This window comes from Sminthopsis crassicaudata, chromosome 3, assembly GCF_048593235.1.
Source record: "Sminthopsis crassicaudata isolate SCR6 chromosome 3, ASM4859323v1, whole genome shotgun sequence".
NCBI lineage: Eukaryota > Metazoa > Chordata > Mammalia > Dasyuromorphia > Dasyuridae > Sminthopsis > Sminthopsis crassicaudata.
In genome coordinates, this window is record NC_133619.1 from 604,854,705 (window position 1) to 604,873,096 (window position 18,392).

Genomic DNA, 18,392 nt, shown 5'->3' on the forward strand with positions numbered 1-18,392 from the left:
TGGAGTTGAGAGGGACCTAGAAAAAGTATTAGTTCTAAAGAAGACCTGGAACATCGGAGCAGAGAAGGACCTCAACGATAATATTCTGACTCTAAAACAGATCTAAAACATGGAATGCTGGCACTGAGAAGGCCTTAGACTGTAAAACACTATAGCTAGACTAAATCTAGAACATGGAATACTGGGGTTAGCAGAACCTCAACAATAAAACACTAGAACCAGAACAGATCTGGGACATGGAATACTGTCATCAAGAGGACTTTAGATTATGAACCACCTTTGTGAGAATGCATCTAGAACATGGATTGTTGGGGTTGAGAAGGACCTCAATGATAAAATTCAGATGCTAGAACAGATCTAGGCTATGGATTATTGGCACTGATAAGGACCTAGACTAGATAATTGTGGAGTTAAAAGGAAATTTGCAACAAAGGACATCAACTATCAGAGTAGAAGGAACCATTTAATCCAAATTATTTCCCTGTCTCTTCTCCCACAATGAAAAGCAAAGGTTTTTCCTGTTTCCCCAAAAGGAAAGATGGAGGAAAGGAGAGAACCTGCTCCATTGAATAAGAGTTGAAATTGAGAACAGAACTGGGATATCCTGAATCCTAGCACCACAAAGTAGCCACGTTGCTTTTACTTACTAAAATCCAATTTTAGTGGGTTAGCTAGGTGGTGTTGTCTATAGAGCACTGGTCCTGGAGTCAAGAGGATCTGATTCAAATCTGACCTCAAACACTGGGCAAGTCATTTACCCCAAACTGCCTCAAAAACAGACAAATCCTACTTGGCCTTCAAGGCCCACTTCAAAGAACTTCAACTTCCAAGAACTTCAAAGTTGCCAAGCTAATTCCTGCATAAGGGGAAGAACTTGGTGACAACAGTTTTTTTGTTTTTTTGTGTTTTTTTGTGTTTTTTTTTAATTATTAAAAAAGGTAGTGGACTAAATTAATTCCCCCTCTCTTCTCCTTCCGTGAGAAGCATGATGAGATATTGAGATATCCCAATGATGCCGTAGTATTTTGTAAGATTAAGTTGTGACACGTTTTAGAGGTTGACAAACTGGAATACTTAGAAGGAAGAGACAGATGTCGTTTCTTTAAAAAAGAAACACTTCCTGACACATAGTTGTCTCAGGGAAGGATGGAAGGAAGGAAGTTCCCTGTCACTGGCCCTCTGGGAATGGCAACTGAAGATCAATTGTTGGGGATGACAAAGAAGGAATTCCTGCTCAGGTCCAGGTGAAGACAAGATGCCCTCCAAGTCCATTCCAACTCTGACATTCTGGAAGCTAGGAGTATGTGAAATACTCAGAGACAAGGGCTGCTTGGAGCTTTAAAGGTTCACCTTCCTCCCCCACCCAGAAGGAGTCAGGACCTCCTTGGGGGTTACCTCTAAGCTGAGGGAGCCACCTGCCTCCTTCCAGCCTCCCTCTCCCCTCCAAGGGCCCGGCTAGGGAAGAGGCAGACCTGAGCACAATGCTGGGAGCCTGCCACCTCCTGGATCAGCTTCAGGGGGGGCTGGTCTAGGGGCCCCACCCAGATCAGGGCACTGAATCTGCCAGAGGGCCGGGAGCCTGTGGAGTGGAATGGAGATGGAGACATGTCGTTAGGGGAAGAGATGGCAGGGTTGGCGAGGAGTGGATGAGGTACCAGAAAGGCAGAGGCATTTTTCATGGCAATGAACACGGGAGCTGATGTCTCTGATCAGCTGAGAAAGAACATTGGGGCATTGACTGCTCTAGAGATTACTCAGTTTGGAGGCAGGGTCCTGAGTCTCAGTGTGGAGAGGGGCAAGGGAGGAGAGGGTTCAGAGCTCAGAAAAAGTAAACTCTAACCCCATAACATAGTCTAAAAATCCCTGGGCTAACAGAGGGAGAGACCCGGGGCTAAATCCTGCTTCAGAAACTTACTGGCTGTCATCCTGAACGAACTGCTTCCCTCTCTGATCCTCAGCCTCTTTATCAGTGAAATGAGGATTATCCAGCTGTAACTACTTATGGGGTTATGAGGATCAAGTAGATAGTATGTAACACTCCGAAAGCCTTAAAGTTTTATAAATGTCAGCTGTTATTATTATTATTATTATTAAACAACTTGTATAAGGTCACCCGGAAATCCTCAGGAAGATGGTCTTTGTGAGGTGGGAGGGGGGTGGTGTGTGTGTGTGTGTGTGTGTGTGTGTGTGTGTGTGTGTGTGTGTGAGAGAGAGAGAGAGAGAGAGAGAGAGAGAGAGAGAGAGAGAGAGAGAGAGAGAGAGAGAGAGAGACAGAGACAGAGAGACAGAGACAGAGACACAGAGACAGACAGAGAGAGAGAGACAGACACAGAGACAGACAGAGAGAGAGAGAGAGACACAGAGACAGAGAGACCGAGAGACAGACAGACAGACAGAGACAGAGAGAGACACAGAGACAGAGAGAGAGAGAGAGACAGACAGACACAGAGACAGAGAGAGAGAGAGACAGAGAGAGAGAGAGACAGACAGAGAGACAGAGAGACAGAGACAGAGACAGAGACAGAGAGAGACAGAGAGAGAGACAGAGAGACAGAGACAGAGACAGAGACAGAGAGAGAGAGAGAGAGAGAGAGAGAGAGAGAGAGAGAGAGAGACAGAGAGAGAGAGAGAGAGAGAGAGAGAGAGAGAGAGTGTGTGTGTGTGTGTGTGTGTTGTGTGTGTGTGTGTGTGTGTGTGTGTGTGTGTCCTGGGGACTGGACACCCAGTGACTGGCTGCCCCTACAGGAATGCTCTCTCTGGGATTCTGGGTTTCTACAAGGTTTCCTCTATAAACATACAGATCTGTCTTGGTGAGGAAAGAATTTTTTATAACCGCGGGTCCTATAGAATAATAATAAATAATCCACATTTACCCGGCACTCTAAGATTTTTGTAAAATCATGGTATTTGAGCTTTATAACCAGCCTGTGAGGTGAGAGCCAGTATTAAACTCATTTCACATGAGGAAACCAATTCAGGGAGGGCAGTGATCTGTTCAGGCTCAAAGTGCTAGTAAGTGTCTGAAGCAGGATCCAAACTAAGGTCTCCCTGACTCCAAATATATTCTGGTCTAGGTGTTTGTGAAGGTTGTTGGGACAGGCAAACCTGGCCATGATCTCTGTGGAGTCCTTACATTTGGGTCTCAGCCTCTGATTGGGGCAGGAAGGGTTGACAAGGGTCTAGTACCAGGGTAGCATACCATGTTGTAAATAGTAGAAGGGGAAGTCTCCCAAATGTGTGGAGAAGGTGGGCAGGGCCAGGAGCCCCCCAGGAGGAGTGTTCCATAGCAGCCAGGGTCGGGAGGCTGCTCTAAAAATCCGGTCTCTGATGATCTGTGGAGGAAGTCATGAGTACGTTCATCTTTTAGAACCATTAAGCTTCCAAAGTGCCCCCCTCCAGACCACCCTGTGAGAGGCAGGTGGTGTGAGCAACAGAGCCCTCCTTTTAAACACAAGAAATTGGAACTTCAGAAAGCTTGAGTAATTTTCCCAAAGTAATGCAGCTAGCAATTGTCAGAGTCTGGCTGAGAAAGGATTTTAAATTCTGGCTCTGCTGCTGACCACCCATGGGGTTTTGGGTTCCATTTTTTATTTTTAACTAGATCTGTGAGTTTATCAGTAAAGGAACTGGCTAGTGAGAAAACTGTCAGGCCCAGTACAGATGAACGCTACGTAGGCTGGATAATCTCAGGGCATCAAGAAGCTATAAGATTTGCCATGTGTCCCATTGCTCTGTTCCCTAAGAAGAGATAACAGATTCAAGGCAATTCCAATAGATTTCTTTCTTTCTTTCTTTCTTTCTTTCTTTCTTTCTTTCTTTCTTTCTTTCTTTCTTTCTTTCTTTCTTTCTTTCTTTCTTTCTTTCTTTCTTTCTTTCTTTCTTTCTTTCTTTCTTTCTTTCTTTTTTCTTTTTAAATTTATAAAAATCTTTTATTGATTTAGAGGGATTTTTATTATGGCTTTTTATTTATAAGACATATGCATGGGTAATTTTTCAGCATTGATAATTGCCAAACCTTTTGTTCCAACTTTTCTCCTCCTTCCCCCCACCCCTTCCCCCAGATGGCAGGTAGATCAATATATGTTAAATATGTTAAAGTATCCAATAGACTTCTGATGGAGAGAGCCATCTGCATCCTGAAGAAGACTGAATGGATCACAACATAGTATTTTCACCTTTTTTATTGTTGCTTTTATTTGCTTGCTTGCTTTTTTTTTCTTTCTCATTTTCCCCTTTTGTTTTGATTTTTCTTATGCAACAGGATAAATGTGGAAATGTTTAGAAAAATTATACATTTAACCTCTATTGGATTATTTGCTTCTAGGGGAGGGGGGAGAGGGAAGGGAGGGAGAAAAATTTGGAACAAAAGGTTTTACAAGGGTGAATGTTGAAAATTATCTTTGCATGTATTTTGAAAAATAAAAAGTTATTATTTATTTTTTAAAGGAGAGGTATTAGAGGGAAAAAACTGACCTAAAAGCACAGGTCAATCATTTGTTATGGTAATGTTTAGATGATAATGTCTTATAATAACCTAAAGCTGAACATTTTTGAAGAAGCCTGTGGGTGCCCTTGCAGCCTAAGAAGGGGTGAAATCTGTGTTTCCCCAAACCACTGTCAGGCTAAAAGAGGGAGGGCTACAGGACAGGAATCTGCTCCACCCCCAACTTGCCCCATCTCCTTCAGGGGCCCGGCCTCACCTCCAGCGTGCTGTAGACAATCTTCTCCACCGAAGAGAAGTAGGCGTCCCACAAGAACTGAGTCTGCTGGCGGAGGGCAAGGACCCGGGCAGGGGGCAGCCCCTGGAGGATTGACTTGATCTGAGGGATCACACAGAGAAATTCAAGGAAGGACAGGCTGGGTGGAATCTAAGCCCAGCTCCATCACCGACACGTTGTCACAGTTCCCTGCTCTCTGGCAGGGGGAATGAGGCATCTGGGGACTAGCTCTCACTTGTCTCCACACCCAACCAGCCAACTCCAAGACTCTGCCCTCCCAACTTTCTTCAGTCTACTCTTAGATTCCTCCTAACTCCTGTGTATTGTCTCAGCCAGGAGAACTGGGAAAAACCAACACATTTTAATAATGGCCTTCAGTTTCCATAAGCACGAAATTTACTAATGATTTTAAGAGCCCTTTCCAGCTCTAAAAATCTGTAATTTATAAACAATAATAATGGTTCCCTTTTCTATATAAGCTTAAGGTATGCAAAGTAGTTTCCTTAAAATGCCTCTTGAGATAGGGAAGACAAGTATTATTATTCCCATTTTACAAATGAGAAAACGGAGGGCCACAGAGCTAAGTGATTTTCCTAAGACCACACAGCTAGTGAATGTCAGAAGTAGAACCCAAAGTTCCAGGTCTGTATTCTCCAGGTCAGACAATCTGTGTTCTGAGAACCCTCCCAACTCTGACATCCTGGGTTCTAAGGGACCTTCCAACTCATATCCTGTGTTCTAAGATCTCTCCTAGCTCTAACACTGTGTTCTATGACATCCAGGTCTAGACAGAATTAGTAGGAATGATCTGCTGTCCAAATGATCCCATTTCTAATTCAATCTTCAAAATAATGATCATCTAGGATTCCCTCTTATCCATTCCTTCATGTTCTTCCCCTGGCACATACCACTGAGAAATAACTTAACCACATTAGCTTAGGCTTGGAACCTTGGCTCTCATTTACTCCAATTGTCTCACTTCAGAGATGAGGAAAGGGAAATGACCTGTCCAGAGTCAAACACATTCCCAGTACCTAACAGAGAATCCCTCCTACAACATCCCTTATGGATGGCCCTTCCACTTTGGCTTGAAGACTGTCAGTGGGGAGAGAAGAGACTGCCTTGTAACGACCTCCATCCTACTTTTGGAGCTGCTCTGAATTTGAGAAAGGTTTGAGCTTTAACTTACCTCTCTGTCCCTTCTGCCCCTTGCTCCGGGCTCCTTTTCCAAATCATGACCTTTGAATCTCATGTATCTTCCTAAGTTTTCTCTAATCTGTAAGTCTAGGCTGAACATGATCTAGTCCTTCTACCCATCCTCAACTGGCCTGATCTTGTGGCTCTTTCCTTTTCTAGAAATTCTCTAGCTGATCATCACCCTTCCTAAAATGTACTGCCCAGAACTAAACACAGCATAGCTTGACAAAGGGGCATTGGACCAGTGCCACCCTAGTTCTAGACTTTGTCTCTCTCACTGAAGTCTTTCAGGGCAGTTGAACTGGAGAACTGGAATTAGGACACCTGAGTTCAACTCCAGCTTCTCATACTTATTAACTGTGTGAACTTGGGCAAGTCACTTTAACCTGTTTGCCTCAGTTTCCTCATCTGTAAAATATACTGGAGAAGAAAACGACAACCATTCCAGTATTTCTGCCAAGAAAACCCCAAATGGGGTCACGAAGAGTCGGACAGGACTGAACAACAACAATGAAGTCCAACCTCACATTAGCTTTTATTAGCTGCTACATCCCTCAGCTGATTTATATTAACCTTACCACCCACTCAGCCCCCTAGATCTTTTTTTAACTGCTCTCTAGTTATACCTCTCCCATCTAATTAATATTTATGAATTTTGTTTTGTGAACCCTACTATAAGACTTCACGTTTATCCCAGCTAAGTGATACAGTGAATAGAACTGGAATCAGGAACTCCTAAGTTCCAATGCAGCTTCAGTCACTGGGCAAATCACTTAAATGCTTTCAGCCTCAGTTTCTCTATATGTAAAGTGAGGATAGTAATAGCACCTACTACCTCCCAGGGTTGTTGTGAGGATAAAATGAGATAATATTTATAAGGTTCTTTGGAAACCTTAAAATACTATATAAATGCTAGCTATTATCCTAATTAAATTTAATCATATCTTATCTGACCCCATATTTTAGCCTGTCAGGATTTCTTTACATCATGCCTCTGTCATCTAGTGCATTCTTAATTAGAGGCAGAGTCAGTACAAGAACCCAGGTGTTCTGATTCCAGATCAGGGCTCCTTTTGGCTTCTTCATGCCCTCAAGATTCCAGATATCACACAGGTAGCACTCCTAAGCAGTCTGGACCAGGTTAAAATGTAACTGAGAAATATGTGATAAAATAATAATTTAATACAATATTGAATAATGTTAAGTAAAATATTTAATTTGTCTAATAAATATTGAATGAAATAATAAAGCACAATAGAATATAGATAATGTTAATATGTGATTTTCTAAATCAATCTGCAGCAGGCAGATTGATCCCATTTTTATTTGGCTCAGCCCCTGGGCTAACTGACTCTGTCTCATCCTTTCATGTCCAAGTGTTTGATCTCAGCGGTGCTCTGTGGAAAGGAGGGAGCTCCAATATCTGCTGTCCTTAAAAGATAATTATGGGTCATCAGCCTCTGAGTCTCCCATGTCCCTGGGAAAGCCAGCCTCTCCTGGCCCTAGTTCGCCCTTACCTGAAGCAGGTGCCTCTCGTCAACGATGATGGCTGCGGCACCCCAGTCAATGACCTCAGCGAAGGGGAGCTCCCAGCCCCTACTCAGCAGCACAGGAACACATCCTGCCTGGAAGGAAAGTAGGAAAGGGGGATGTCGTCAGAGGAAGCCCCAGATTCTTGGACCAGACTCTCCTATCACTGTTGATGGTGTCAAGATGGGATGGGATACTCATGTAGAGAGTTCATTGATTGGAGGACAAGTAGGTGCTGAGATTCCTCCAGTCTCTGTAGTTCTAATGCCCCGAGACAAGAGGGAGGGTAGTCAGTTCTTTCCAGGGCTCAGGATTTTTCAGGTATGGCCTCAACCAGACACTCAAAATATAGATACGAAGGCTCTTCAGAGGGCACTTAGTGGACCCCCTTCTAGAAACAAGACTACTCTACAGAGTCTAGGCAAAGGGAAAGAACAGAGAGTCTGGCATCAGGAGATCAGGATCCTAGCTTGGCCATCAAGTCTGGGGTCTCGGTTTCCCATTTGTTAGAGGCCTGGGTTAGCCTATATCATCTCTAAGTCATGACCTAGCCCGTGCTTGGAGATCTCAGATGACAGGGAACTCATTGCTCCTGCGAAGTTGTCAGCAATCTTTTTACTATGGATGCAGGTGAGCTGGGAATCTTCCACCACCAGCGTCTCCTCCCTATCTCCCTAGTTCTGCCCACCTAGGCCAGACAGAACAGCTCTCCTCCCCTTCCCCTTCAGCTGCTTGAGGGCAGCCAGGCCTTCTCTTTGGCTAAACTTTCCGAGCTCCCTCGTGCAAACTCACATGACACATTTGCCAGTCCTCTCCTCTGAAGGACCTTCTGAGGGCCTAAAATCTGGCCCTTAGAACCCAGTGCTCCAGATGTGTCTGGCCAAAGCAGGACTGAATCCCTCAGACTGGACACTGCTTTTATTAGCCCGTAGCACCATAGCTTTGGGAGATACCAGGTCACACACTGATTCCTATTGAGCATGTGATGCACTAAAAGCCTCCAACTCTGGAAGCTGCTGGGGTGGGGGATGGGGAGAAAAGAAGCTAGGCTGGGGAAAGGGAACATTGTGTGGTACCTTCAGGGCCTGCAGGAGACGAAAAGAACCCATGTGGCAGTTCGGGGGGATGAAACAGAAGGTGGAGTTGTACAGGCCATTTTGATCCTCAGATCTAAGGGACAGATATTGAGCGTTGTTAAGGTGATCTTTCTCCTCCTCCTCTCCCCAGTCCTGATCCCCCCCTAAAAAAACCCGGACCCCAGGAGAGCCACACACAGAGGACCCTCTGTCTCCCCTGAATGCTTAGGAAAGAGCTTGTTGACTTGACTTCTGAACTCTATTCCTCACCCTCCAGTGACTACTTGTACACCATTCACACACACACACATACACACATATACAAACCCTCCACCTGAGTAATCAGTCCTAATCCCCAGGTCCAGCCCAAGACTCTCCCACTCCTCAGGGGCCCAAACCTATGAAAGGTCTTTCTGTATGGAGGTTGAGGATACACTCCCCTCAGCCTTTGACTATCCCTAACTTCCCCCTCCCCCGGCTCAGCAACCACACAGGAAGCCTATGTTGTCTACACAGGCCCACTCTGTTCCCTAGGCCACAAGGGTATAGTGTGTGTAAGGGGGCGGTGCTCTATGTCTGTTAAGGGGGAAAGCGACCCCACCCAGAGCCTGCCCTCCCCTGAGCTCAGCATCTCCAACCTAGACCGGTCTGAGATGAGCATTGAGTATGTAAAGAGACAGGGAAGTCCCAGAGGCACCAGACCCCCTTTGGTCATGGGGGATCGCCAACCTCAGGAAGGTTAATAAAAGGGAATGGGGTGAACCGCCTTGGGTTCAGTTGTCCCCAAAGACCAGAGCTGGCTGGGCTCTGCCGACTAAATTCCTTTTTGAGAGTCCCAGGGACAAGCTTTCGCCAACCTCACCCTGCCCACAGCTGAGTGTGGAAATCAACCATGAACTCCAAGCTTCTATTTTCTCTCCCAATTTTCCAATAATGATAGAAAGTGACCAGTTTTTTACAGCTCTTTAAGGCTTCGAGCATGATATTTTCTCAATACCATTGTGAAGCAGGTATTTCAAGAACTGTTATTCCCGTTTTATAGATGGGGAAACTGAGGTTCAGTAGTCCAAAATCACACAGCTGGCAAACACCAGATCATAGAATTTGGGGTTGGGAGGGATCTTGGAGATGATCTTCTTCTTTCATTTTTTTATATTTTATTTATATATTTTTTTCATTTTATAGGGAAGTAAATGCAGTAGCAGAAGTTAACTTGCCCAAGTTACCTAGCTGGCACATTGCCTAGGATTTGAACTCAGATTCTCTAACTAAAGCAGTGTTCTTATGCTATAGCAGGAAGAGAGCAGGACAGTACAGAACCCTCACATCAAAGAGAACAGGGTGTGTGAGAGGTGGAAAAAATGGGTCACCCAATTTCTGGCCCCATGGCTACCAACAGTTCTAGCCCAACCAGCGATGAGCAGGGTTGGAGAGAGGAAAGAGATTTGTGAGGAGAGTGGGGGGGCCTCAGGCAGAGAGTCTGGTCTTCCAGCCCCACCCTCTGGAGAAAAACCTGTTTTGGCAGCCTTGACTTTGTCCCTTTGGAGGCTGGGAAACAGGAACAGGAGCTTGCTACCAGCTCCTCCCAAGAGCTCTATGACCCACCAAGCTTAAGGCTGAGTGGTTGGGCTGGGCTGGGGGAAGAGGAAGGAGGAGAGGGCTGGGAATTGGCTCTTTCTCTGCCTGAGCTTATTTACCTGGAGTTCAGAAGAGTTCCCTTCAGATTGTATGGTCTTTCTGTGTTTCCCTGTTGATCTCTGGTCTGTTGCCTCTGGCTTGAGGGAAACTGAGGCAAAGACCACCCACATCATCACAAAGCCAATCCAAAGCAAAACTAAACTGGGAGATTTCTCTTGAAATTTGGAGGGAAATAAAAAGGGTCCTGACCAAAGGCTGAATCATTGAATTCCTAGTAGAGAACAACTCCTCTGTCACTTTGAGTTTGAGAGAATTATCTGGGGCATTGAAAGGGGACTTGTCTAGGGTCATACAGTCAATATGCAAGAGATGGATCTTGAACTCAATTCTTCCTGATTCCAATGCTGGCCTTCAACTACTCTACTACATTCAAGTTTTATACTTAAAATAAATCTATAATCTATCCAGCTCTGACATCCCGAGTTCTAAGGACCCTTCCAGCTCTGACCTCCCGGGTTCTAAGGGCTCTCCCAGCTCTGACCTCCTGGGTTCTAAGGGCTCTCCCAGCTCTGACCTCCTGGGTTCTAAGGGCCCTCCCAGCTCTGACATCCTGGGTTCTAAGGGCTCTCCCAGCTCTGACATCTTGGGTTCTAAGGGCCCTCCCAGCTCTGACATCCCAGGTTCTAAGGGCCCTCCCAGATCTGACCTCCTGGGTTCTAAGGGCCCTCCCAGCTCTGACATCCTGGGTTCTAAGGGCTCTCCCAGCTCTGACCTCCCGGGTTCTAAGGGCTCTCCCAGCTCTGACCTCCTGGGTTCTAAGGGCCCTCCCAGCTCTGACATCCTGGGTTCTAAGGGCTCTCCCAGCTCTGACATCCTGGGTTCTAAGGGCCCTCCCAGCTCTGACATCCCGGGTTCTAAGGGCCCTCCCAGATCTGACCTCCTGGGTTCTAAGGGCCCTCCCAGCTCTGACCTCCCGGGTTCTAAGGGCCCTCCCAGCTCTGACATCCTAAGTTCTACGGGTTCTCCCAGCTCTGAAATCTTTCCCTTTGATATTCTTGTAATTCTTGTAAACAGTATATTCTGCTTGATGCCTCTGGCAACAAAAGATCTGAGTTCAAATCCCATCTTTAAACACTTTCTACTTGTGTATGATGTTTGGGAAGTCATTTAATCTCCCTGGGTCTCAGTTTCCTGATCTCTAAAAGGAAAGGAGGAGACTAAATGGCTTTGAATATCCTTGTCAGATCTAGACCTATGGTTCTATGTTCTGAAGCCCCTCCCAGTTCTGGACTCAAGATTCTGGGATACCCTTCAGTTCTGACATTGTGACCTGTTGGGGCCCTCTAGGTGGCAAAATAAATAGAGATCTGGGCTTAGAGTCAGGAAAACCTAAGTTCAAATCCAGCTTCAGGAAGTCAGGAGTTGGCTAAGACACCCAATCACTGTCTGCCTCAGTTTCCTCAACTGTAAAAAAAGGAATAATAATAGCCCTTACCCCCAAGGTTGTTGTGGGGATCAAATGAAATAAAATTTGTAAAGCATTTAGTGAAGTGCTTGGCACATGGTAGGTGCCTAATAAATGCTTATTTCCTTCTCAGCTCTAACATTCTATATCTTAAGCCTATGTTGTTGACTTTACCCAGAAGGTAAAAAACCGATCTAACTTCTTACCCACTTCAATAACAGTTAAGTTATATTTGTGGACAGAACTATAACAGGTTAGTAAATACAGCTAAAGCTATTTGGGAATGCCCTAACCACTAAGCATGATAACCACATTTTGTACTAGAACTCTCCCCCATAACCCCATCCAAGACAGGCAGGTACGTGCCCCAGGACAACGACCCTGACTGTTCTTTGGAATGAGTTGGGCAGACTTCCTGGAGGAGGTGGGATTTCAGGAACTATGAAATCCCCTTTCCTCCATCTAGAGGGGATCAGGGCCCTTTAACAGAACCTGATCCTAAATAGCCCCAGAGCCCTGTGGGTACTTGGCCTCATGGTGAATTCCTGGGAGAGAGATGGGGAGCCCAGAATAGCTGGGCTCCATTACTTTGACAGAGAGAAGGGTAAGGAGGACAAGGGAGGGAGGAATGAGGGAGTACTCGAAGTTTGCCAGGTTCCAGTTGGCCTATTCCTGGGGGAAAGCCACTATCCCCAGAGTCCTTGAGTGACCCCAGGGAGGCATGAATTTAACCCTTCCCTTACAAGACAGCCTTTAGGAGGCTCCAAGGGCTGACTAGTCAGCCTCCTCCTGCGGGAATGGTCATCTCTCTCCCAAGTAAAGTGGAGGACTCTCTTTTCTGCAAAAATTACCAGTCTTCTGTGGCCCAGCTACAAAGCTCCTCAAGGAAGGAATTCTTTCAAGTCTAACCCTGAGGGTCCTAACTATTTATGTTTCACAGACCCCTTTCAGTAAGCCAGGCTGGCCCTGGACAAGTCACTTCACCCTGTTTGCCTCAGTTTCCCCATCTGTAAAATGAGCTGGAAAAGGAAATGGCAAACCAATCCAGTATTTCTGCCAAGAAAAGCCCAAATGGAGTCACAAAGAGTTGGATACAATGGAAAGGACTAAACAACAATGTTGTTGAGGAACTAGAAAGCTTATCAGATGGAGCACCAAGCCTGAGTCAGGAAATTCTGAGTTCAAATCTGACCTTAGATACTTGCTAGCTGTGTGATCCGGATTGCCTCTAATAAATAAATAAGATGCATGGGATTACAAGAATTATTTTGAAATATCAAACCATTTTAAAAGTTCACACTCCAAATGAAGAACTCCTGAATTCCAATCTAAACTTTTCATTTTATAGCAGAGTTCCAGGGAAATTAAGTGATTCGCCCATTATTTCACACTTAAGAGGAATCAGAAGTAGAATCTGAATCCCTTCCTGACTTTTGAGGCCTGATTTCGCTCTTTTCTTGACTTCTCTAATAGCAAACAATTTTGTTTTCCTCCAACTTCTCTGACCATCCCTTCTTTGCCTTTCACTGGTTCTTCCATTTCCTCTAATAGGAACATCATAAATGTGGATATTTCTAAGGATCTGTCCTTGAACTCTCTGTCTTTGAATTTCATATAACCTCAGAGCTGGATGGTGCCTCCGAAAGCACCCCAACATAACAGTCAGAAAAATGCTCCTTCAACCTCTCCTTGGAGCCTTATTGCCTTCTTGAGGCAGCCCATGCCCTCTGAGAAAGTTTTAATTGTTAGAATTAGTTAGAATTTAATTGTTAGAAAGTTTTCTTCTAGAGCTTAACATATATTGAATTACTTGCTGTTTAGGGGAGGTGGTAGGGAGAAGAGAGGGAGAAAAAAATTTTTTGAACACACAGTTTTGCAAGGGTGAATGCTGAAAACTATATGTTGTGTTTTGAAAATAAAAATCTTTATATAAAAAAGAAAGTTTTCTTCCACACATTAAGATAAAAATCTGCCTTTCTATAATTTCTTTTCCTTGCTCCTAGTTCTGCCCTAGAACAAATCCAATCTCCCCTATGATGGTCCTATTCAATAGTTTTTCCAACACAGCTTATTTTCATTTTAATTGAGCTCCACTATGAATAAAGCTGACTTCCAGCCCTGACCTCTCTCATTTAGCTATAAAAATGTAAATTATTACCATTACTATTATTGCAGATCCACATGTTCACCTGCCTACTGGACAGCTCCACCTAGATGTCCCTTGGACACATTAAATTCAATATGTCCTAAACTGGATTAAATTATCTTTCATCCCCCAAATAAAACTTTCTCCTACTAGCTTCACTACTCTGTCCATGACATCTCCAATCTCCCAGGCTCTCACCCTGCATTCTTTGATCTCCTTCCTTTTCAGCCCTTATCTGAGTCTCCCCTTCTCTAAACTAAGCATTCCCAATTCATTAAACTGATCTTTAAATCGCCTGAACTCACAGCCTCTCACCATTAAAGTTGCCCTGCTTTGAACACTCTTTAGGTTATCATTGTCCTTCTTAAACTGTACCAAAAACTGAACACAGTACTCCAGATAGTGTTTGATGAGGACAGAGAACAGAGAGACCGTGATCTTCCTATTCCTGGAAACCCTGCCTCTCCTTAGTCCAAAATTCAAATGACTTCTTTTTTGACACCTCATCATACTGCTGACTAGTATAGAGCTTGCACTCCATTAAAACTCCCAGATCTATTTAATTTTTCATGTCTTATACTTTTCTGCATCCCCTAGAGGCTGGCAAAGAGCCCGGTACATAATATGTGCTAGGTCACATCAACAACTCCACATTTTTATAGCTGTCTGCAATTTACAAAATAATTTTTCTCACCTTCCTATAGAATAACACAAATATTATTATCATGCCCATTTTACAAATGAGACAACTGAAGCAAAGTTTCTTGTCCAGGATCACACAGCTAGAAAGTGTTAGGACAGAAATTCAAGCCTAAATCTCCTGAGTCCAAATTTTTTGCTCTTCCCATGACATCAGTCCACACTTGTTGACCAGTTGTTGATTTCTGACTGGTTGCCAAGTGATTCTGAGGCTCATAGAATTAAAAAAATACTTTAGGAATTGGAAGTGGCCCTCTGGTCCAATCTAAACCTGAAAAACAAGAATAGTGTCTATAATAAGTGATCATCCAGTCATTGCTTGGAGACCTCCAGTGGAAGGAAAGATTACTTTAGCACTTTCCAAAGCCATTCATTCATTCATTCCTTCAATGAGAGTATCTTCCAATTGGCACATGGACATCAGTGAAACTGAAGAATCCTCTCTGGAGAGTTATTCAGGTCCTTCTCTGACAGCTGGGACAGGAATGGACTGGATTGGGAAGACCCTTCCCTCCCCTCATTCTTCTCTACCCCCAAAGTTGGACTAAAGGTATGTTCTACTGGAGAATTTGATGAAGGAAAGAAAGAACATTAGGCTTGGGATGAAAGAATTCCAAAGGCCTTGGGTTCAAATTCCTACTCTCCCACATTAAGTTTCCTAATATGTAAAATGAGAGAACTTAATTTAGATTAAGCTTCTTTCCAGTTAGAAGGAAACACTCTTCCTTCAAATGCTTCCTTAAAATTGGAGGAAAATAATTTCATTCACAAGCATGTTACTTTTGGTTTTCATACTTCAGTTTCCTCTGGTGAAGGAAGGGAAGATAGTCCTTGTAGTCATTCCTTTGGAGGAGGAGGAGATCTGTTTGGAGTCTCCCATTCCTCAGTAGGAAGGAATGGGGGCAGGATCTGAATATCACAGCTTTTGATGTCTAAAAGAGTTCAAGACTAAACATTTTAACCTGAGTTTTCAGAGGCCACCTTACACATTCCCTTACCTATTTCATAGGTGAATCATGAGGAATTGAGGTATTGGGGACGGGGAAGAGGAGTAGGAATCTAAAGGGAATAAAGCAATCATTTCCCTTGTTTTTAAAGTTCAGGGAGAAAAACTGTGAGCTTTATAAATTCTCTCTGAGAGAACTATTCATCTTTGTATCTCCCCTAGTTCTCAGCGCTGCAGGCCATAAACAGTGGTGCCTTATTAAATATTTGTTGAATTGAATTGACAGAGAGTCTACAATCTGTTCTTTTGGCCACACCTTTTGAGGTCTCACTGCCTGGATTGAAATTTTCCCTAAACTCTACAAATCATAGAATCATAGAACTGAGAGTGGGAAAAAGATTTTGAAGAACCCCTAATTCAGTTATTTCAAAGCTGGGGAAATTGAAGCCCAGAAGGGAAACTGATTTACCCAGTCACACAACTAAAAAGTTACCAATTTGGGATTCCATCGATGGTCTCTTGACAGATCCAGATTTTGGTGTGTCCCCCCCCCCCCCCCCGATATCCTTCAGTACTATTCCGATTAATTTCTCTTCTAAGATCCTCTTGTCCTAGTCCCATCTCCCTGCCTCCCTCCAATCTCCCTTTTTTGTCTGTGGCTTCTCAAGGTATTCAAGAAGTATGTGGGAGGTAAAAGGAGAAGCAGGACTTACTGATCAGTGGTTTGGTCCTGCTTACATGGCCCGTCCCTGTAGCCTTTGATGCTCTTGCCATGGTGATCACTGGGGTTCAAGATAGCATTCTGGTCCCGTTGGATGGAAGGGCCAGTGCCCCACATGTCTAACTGGCCCTCAAAGGTCAAGAGGTCCTCTCCAGGAGGGGGAATGAGATGGGCCAGTTGGCTTCGACGCCCACCCCTCTGTGGGTAGCTCTGGGGGAGGAAGGGGAGGGAGACATCAAAGCCAAGCCTGAAGGTCTCTGGTGTGGGGCTGGTTCTGGCCACCATGGCCTGCCCGGGATCGAAGTCCAGACCAGGCCAGAAGTCTGGGTGGAGCTGAAAAATGAGATGGTTCTGCCCCCCATTCCACAGAGGGAGCAGCTGGGGATCCAGGGCATCCCCTGGGAGGACAAAAAGGCAAGCTTCCTCAGGGTTGGCTGTGTGGTAGCGGGAACCCTCAATGGAAGCCAGAACTTTATGATGAAGTTCGGAGATGGGCTGGATCAGCCCAGTGGGGTACACAAACACCTTGAAGTCTTGGTTCTGGCACCTGGAAGTATCAAAACACGTCTCCATGAGGCAGCCGAGCCTCTGGCCCCGCCACTTATGGGTGCTGCAGGAGGGGGGGCAGGGTTCTTTGCTCAGCTCCTCGGGCCCCACAAAACTCGGTAGAAGCCCCTGATCCAGCCACCGGGGCCAGCTGGTCAGCGTCCTGGGTCGGAGGCCAGGGAAGGTGGCAAGCTTCCAGAATCGAGGAGCCCCCAAGAGGAGAAGGAGGAGCCAGGAGGCTGAAAGTGTCAGCCAGAGATATTTCCTCCTCCTGGACTGCATATGTCCATTAGATTACCTGAGATCAGGTGGGAAAGTGTGCGAGGGGAGGGATGCTGTGCAGTGAGGGGGATTTGCAGAGGTGGAAAGGGAAAAAAGCAGTGTCCGCTTAGCTCCCCTCCTCTACCTGACAGGGCCTGCTCCGATCCAGTCCTCCATCGCTCCCTCCTCACTCTCCACGGCACAGGACGCTGCTGCTGGGGTCACAGGGACTGAGCCCAAACGCCTTGCGTCTCATCTACCTCCCCGGCCGGGCACCTGCCCGGTCCGATGCAACTCAGCCTTTAGCGGGAGCCAGGTCAGCGCCGGAGAATGGGGAGGGGTTACCGGGGTGGGCAGAGAGGGGTCCACAAGTCCCGGCGGGAGTGTACAGGGGCCGCTGTCACAGTTCTCCGCGCTCAAAGAACCCAAATAAACGGAAGACCTCGGCGATCTAACCCAACCTCCGCATAGAGAAGAGAGGGGGAGAGAGGGTCAGTGGCTCGCCTCGGGTCAAGCGGTAACTTAATGAGCGATCTGGGGCTTTCACCCTTCGGTTCCCTTCACTTAGAGAGGTTTCCTTCTAGACCGGGGACAACTGGAAGTGTCCAGAAAGGAGCAGAACCCCTCCCAGAACTGACTCCTAAGTCCAGGGCTCTAAGCGGGGGGAAGCGCCCCGGGATTCCCATCGGGGCAGTGGCTGATTTTCTCCCTGCAGGCGAGGCAGGCCCTGTCACCTCCGTGACCGCCAGGACCCCCGGGACCTGCCCCGGCAGGAGCGATGCTCTCGCTTCTCTGTGACTCCAGGAACGCCCCCCTTAGGCAGGAACCTGGACACCGGCCCAGCCACAAAGAACTATCTGGGGGGGTGTCAGTGCCCCCTGCGCCTGACTGCTCGTACCGCTGCCCTCCAGCCCGGGCCCTTCTTTTCCTCCCTGTTACAGAGAGAGCCCTTCTCTCGCTGCCCCCGCCGCCGGACTTCGCCTCCGCCGCCTCGCTTCTCTCCCGGCAGGTTCGGTCACCACCTCCGCTGTCCCTGCGCAGGCTGCCGGAATCTCGGCTCCCAGTGCCCCCAGATGCTCGCGCCAGAACCCCTGGGGAGCCGCTGCCGCCGCCTGCCGCGTCCGGCTGCCCGCCCGCCAAGTCCCCGGCCCGGCTGCTGCTCGGACGCCCCCCGGCAGTCTCCCCCGGCTCCAGCCCTCTGACCGCTGGCAGCTGCGCTTCCGTCTGAAACGCCCCCCCTCTCGGAGCGCCCACCCAGCGCCTCCTGCGCTGCCCTGATTGGCTCTGCACCCAGAGGGGCGGAGCCTCCGAGTAACCCCTTCCCAGCCAGCCCTGTGACCCCCTGCGGAGAGCGCTGTCCGCACCCGGCTGCCCACGGACGGGTCATCCCGGTCCCAGCCTTCTACTCGTACCAGCAAAGGACTGAGAGCTGGAAGAGACCTAGAGATG

The 18,392-nt window shown here is 46.5% G+C and overlaps 1 protein-coding gene across 2 annotated transcripts in view; it reads right to left on the reverse strand.

Annotated features, from left to right (window-relative positions):
* The window catches only part of EXTL1 (exostosin like glycosyltransferase 1), a 28,070-nt gene extending 9,928 nt beyond the window's left edge, over positions 1-18,142 (reverse strand). For both annotated transcript variants that reach the window (XM_074305764.1, XM_074305763.1), the window contains exons 1-6: positions 16,129-18,142; positions 8,522-8,615; positions 7,433-7,540; positions 4,701-4,820; positions 3,200-3,332; positions 1,473-1,579 (exon numbers count right to left, since the gene is read on the reverse strand). In XM_074305764.1, coding sequence (XP_074161865.1) covers positions 1,473-1,579; positions 3,200-3,332; positions 4,701-4,820; positions 7,433-7,540; positions 8,522-8,615; positions 16,129-16,964 — 1,398 coding nt within the window. In that variant the 5' untranslated portion in view covers positions 16,965-18,142. The remainder of the gene's footprint in view (positions 1-1,472; positions 1,580-3,199; positions 3,333-4,700; positions 4,821-7,432; positions 7,541-8,521; positions 8,616-16,128) is intronic.
* Between the last annotated feature and the right edge of the window lie 250 nt (positions 18,143-18,392).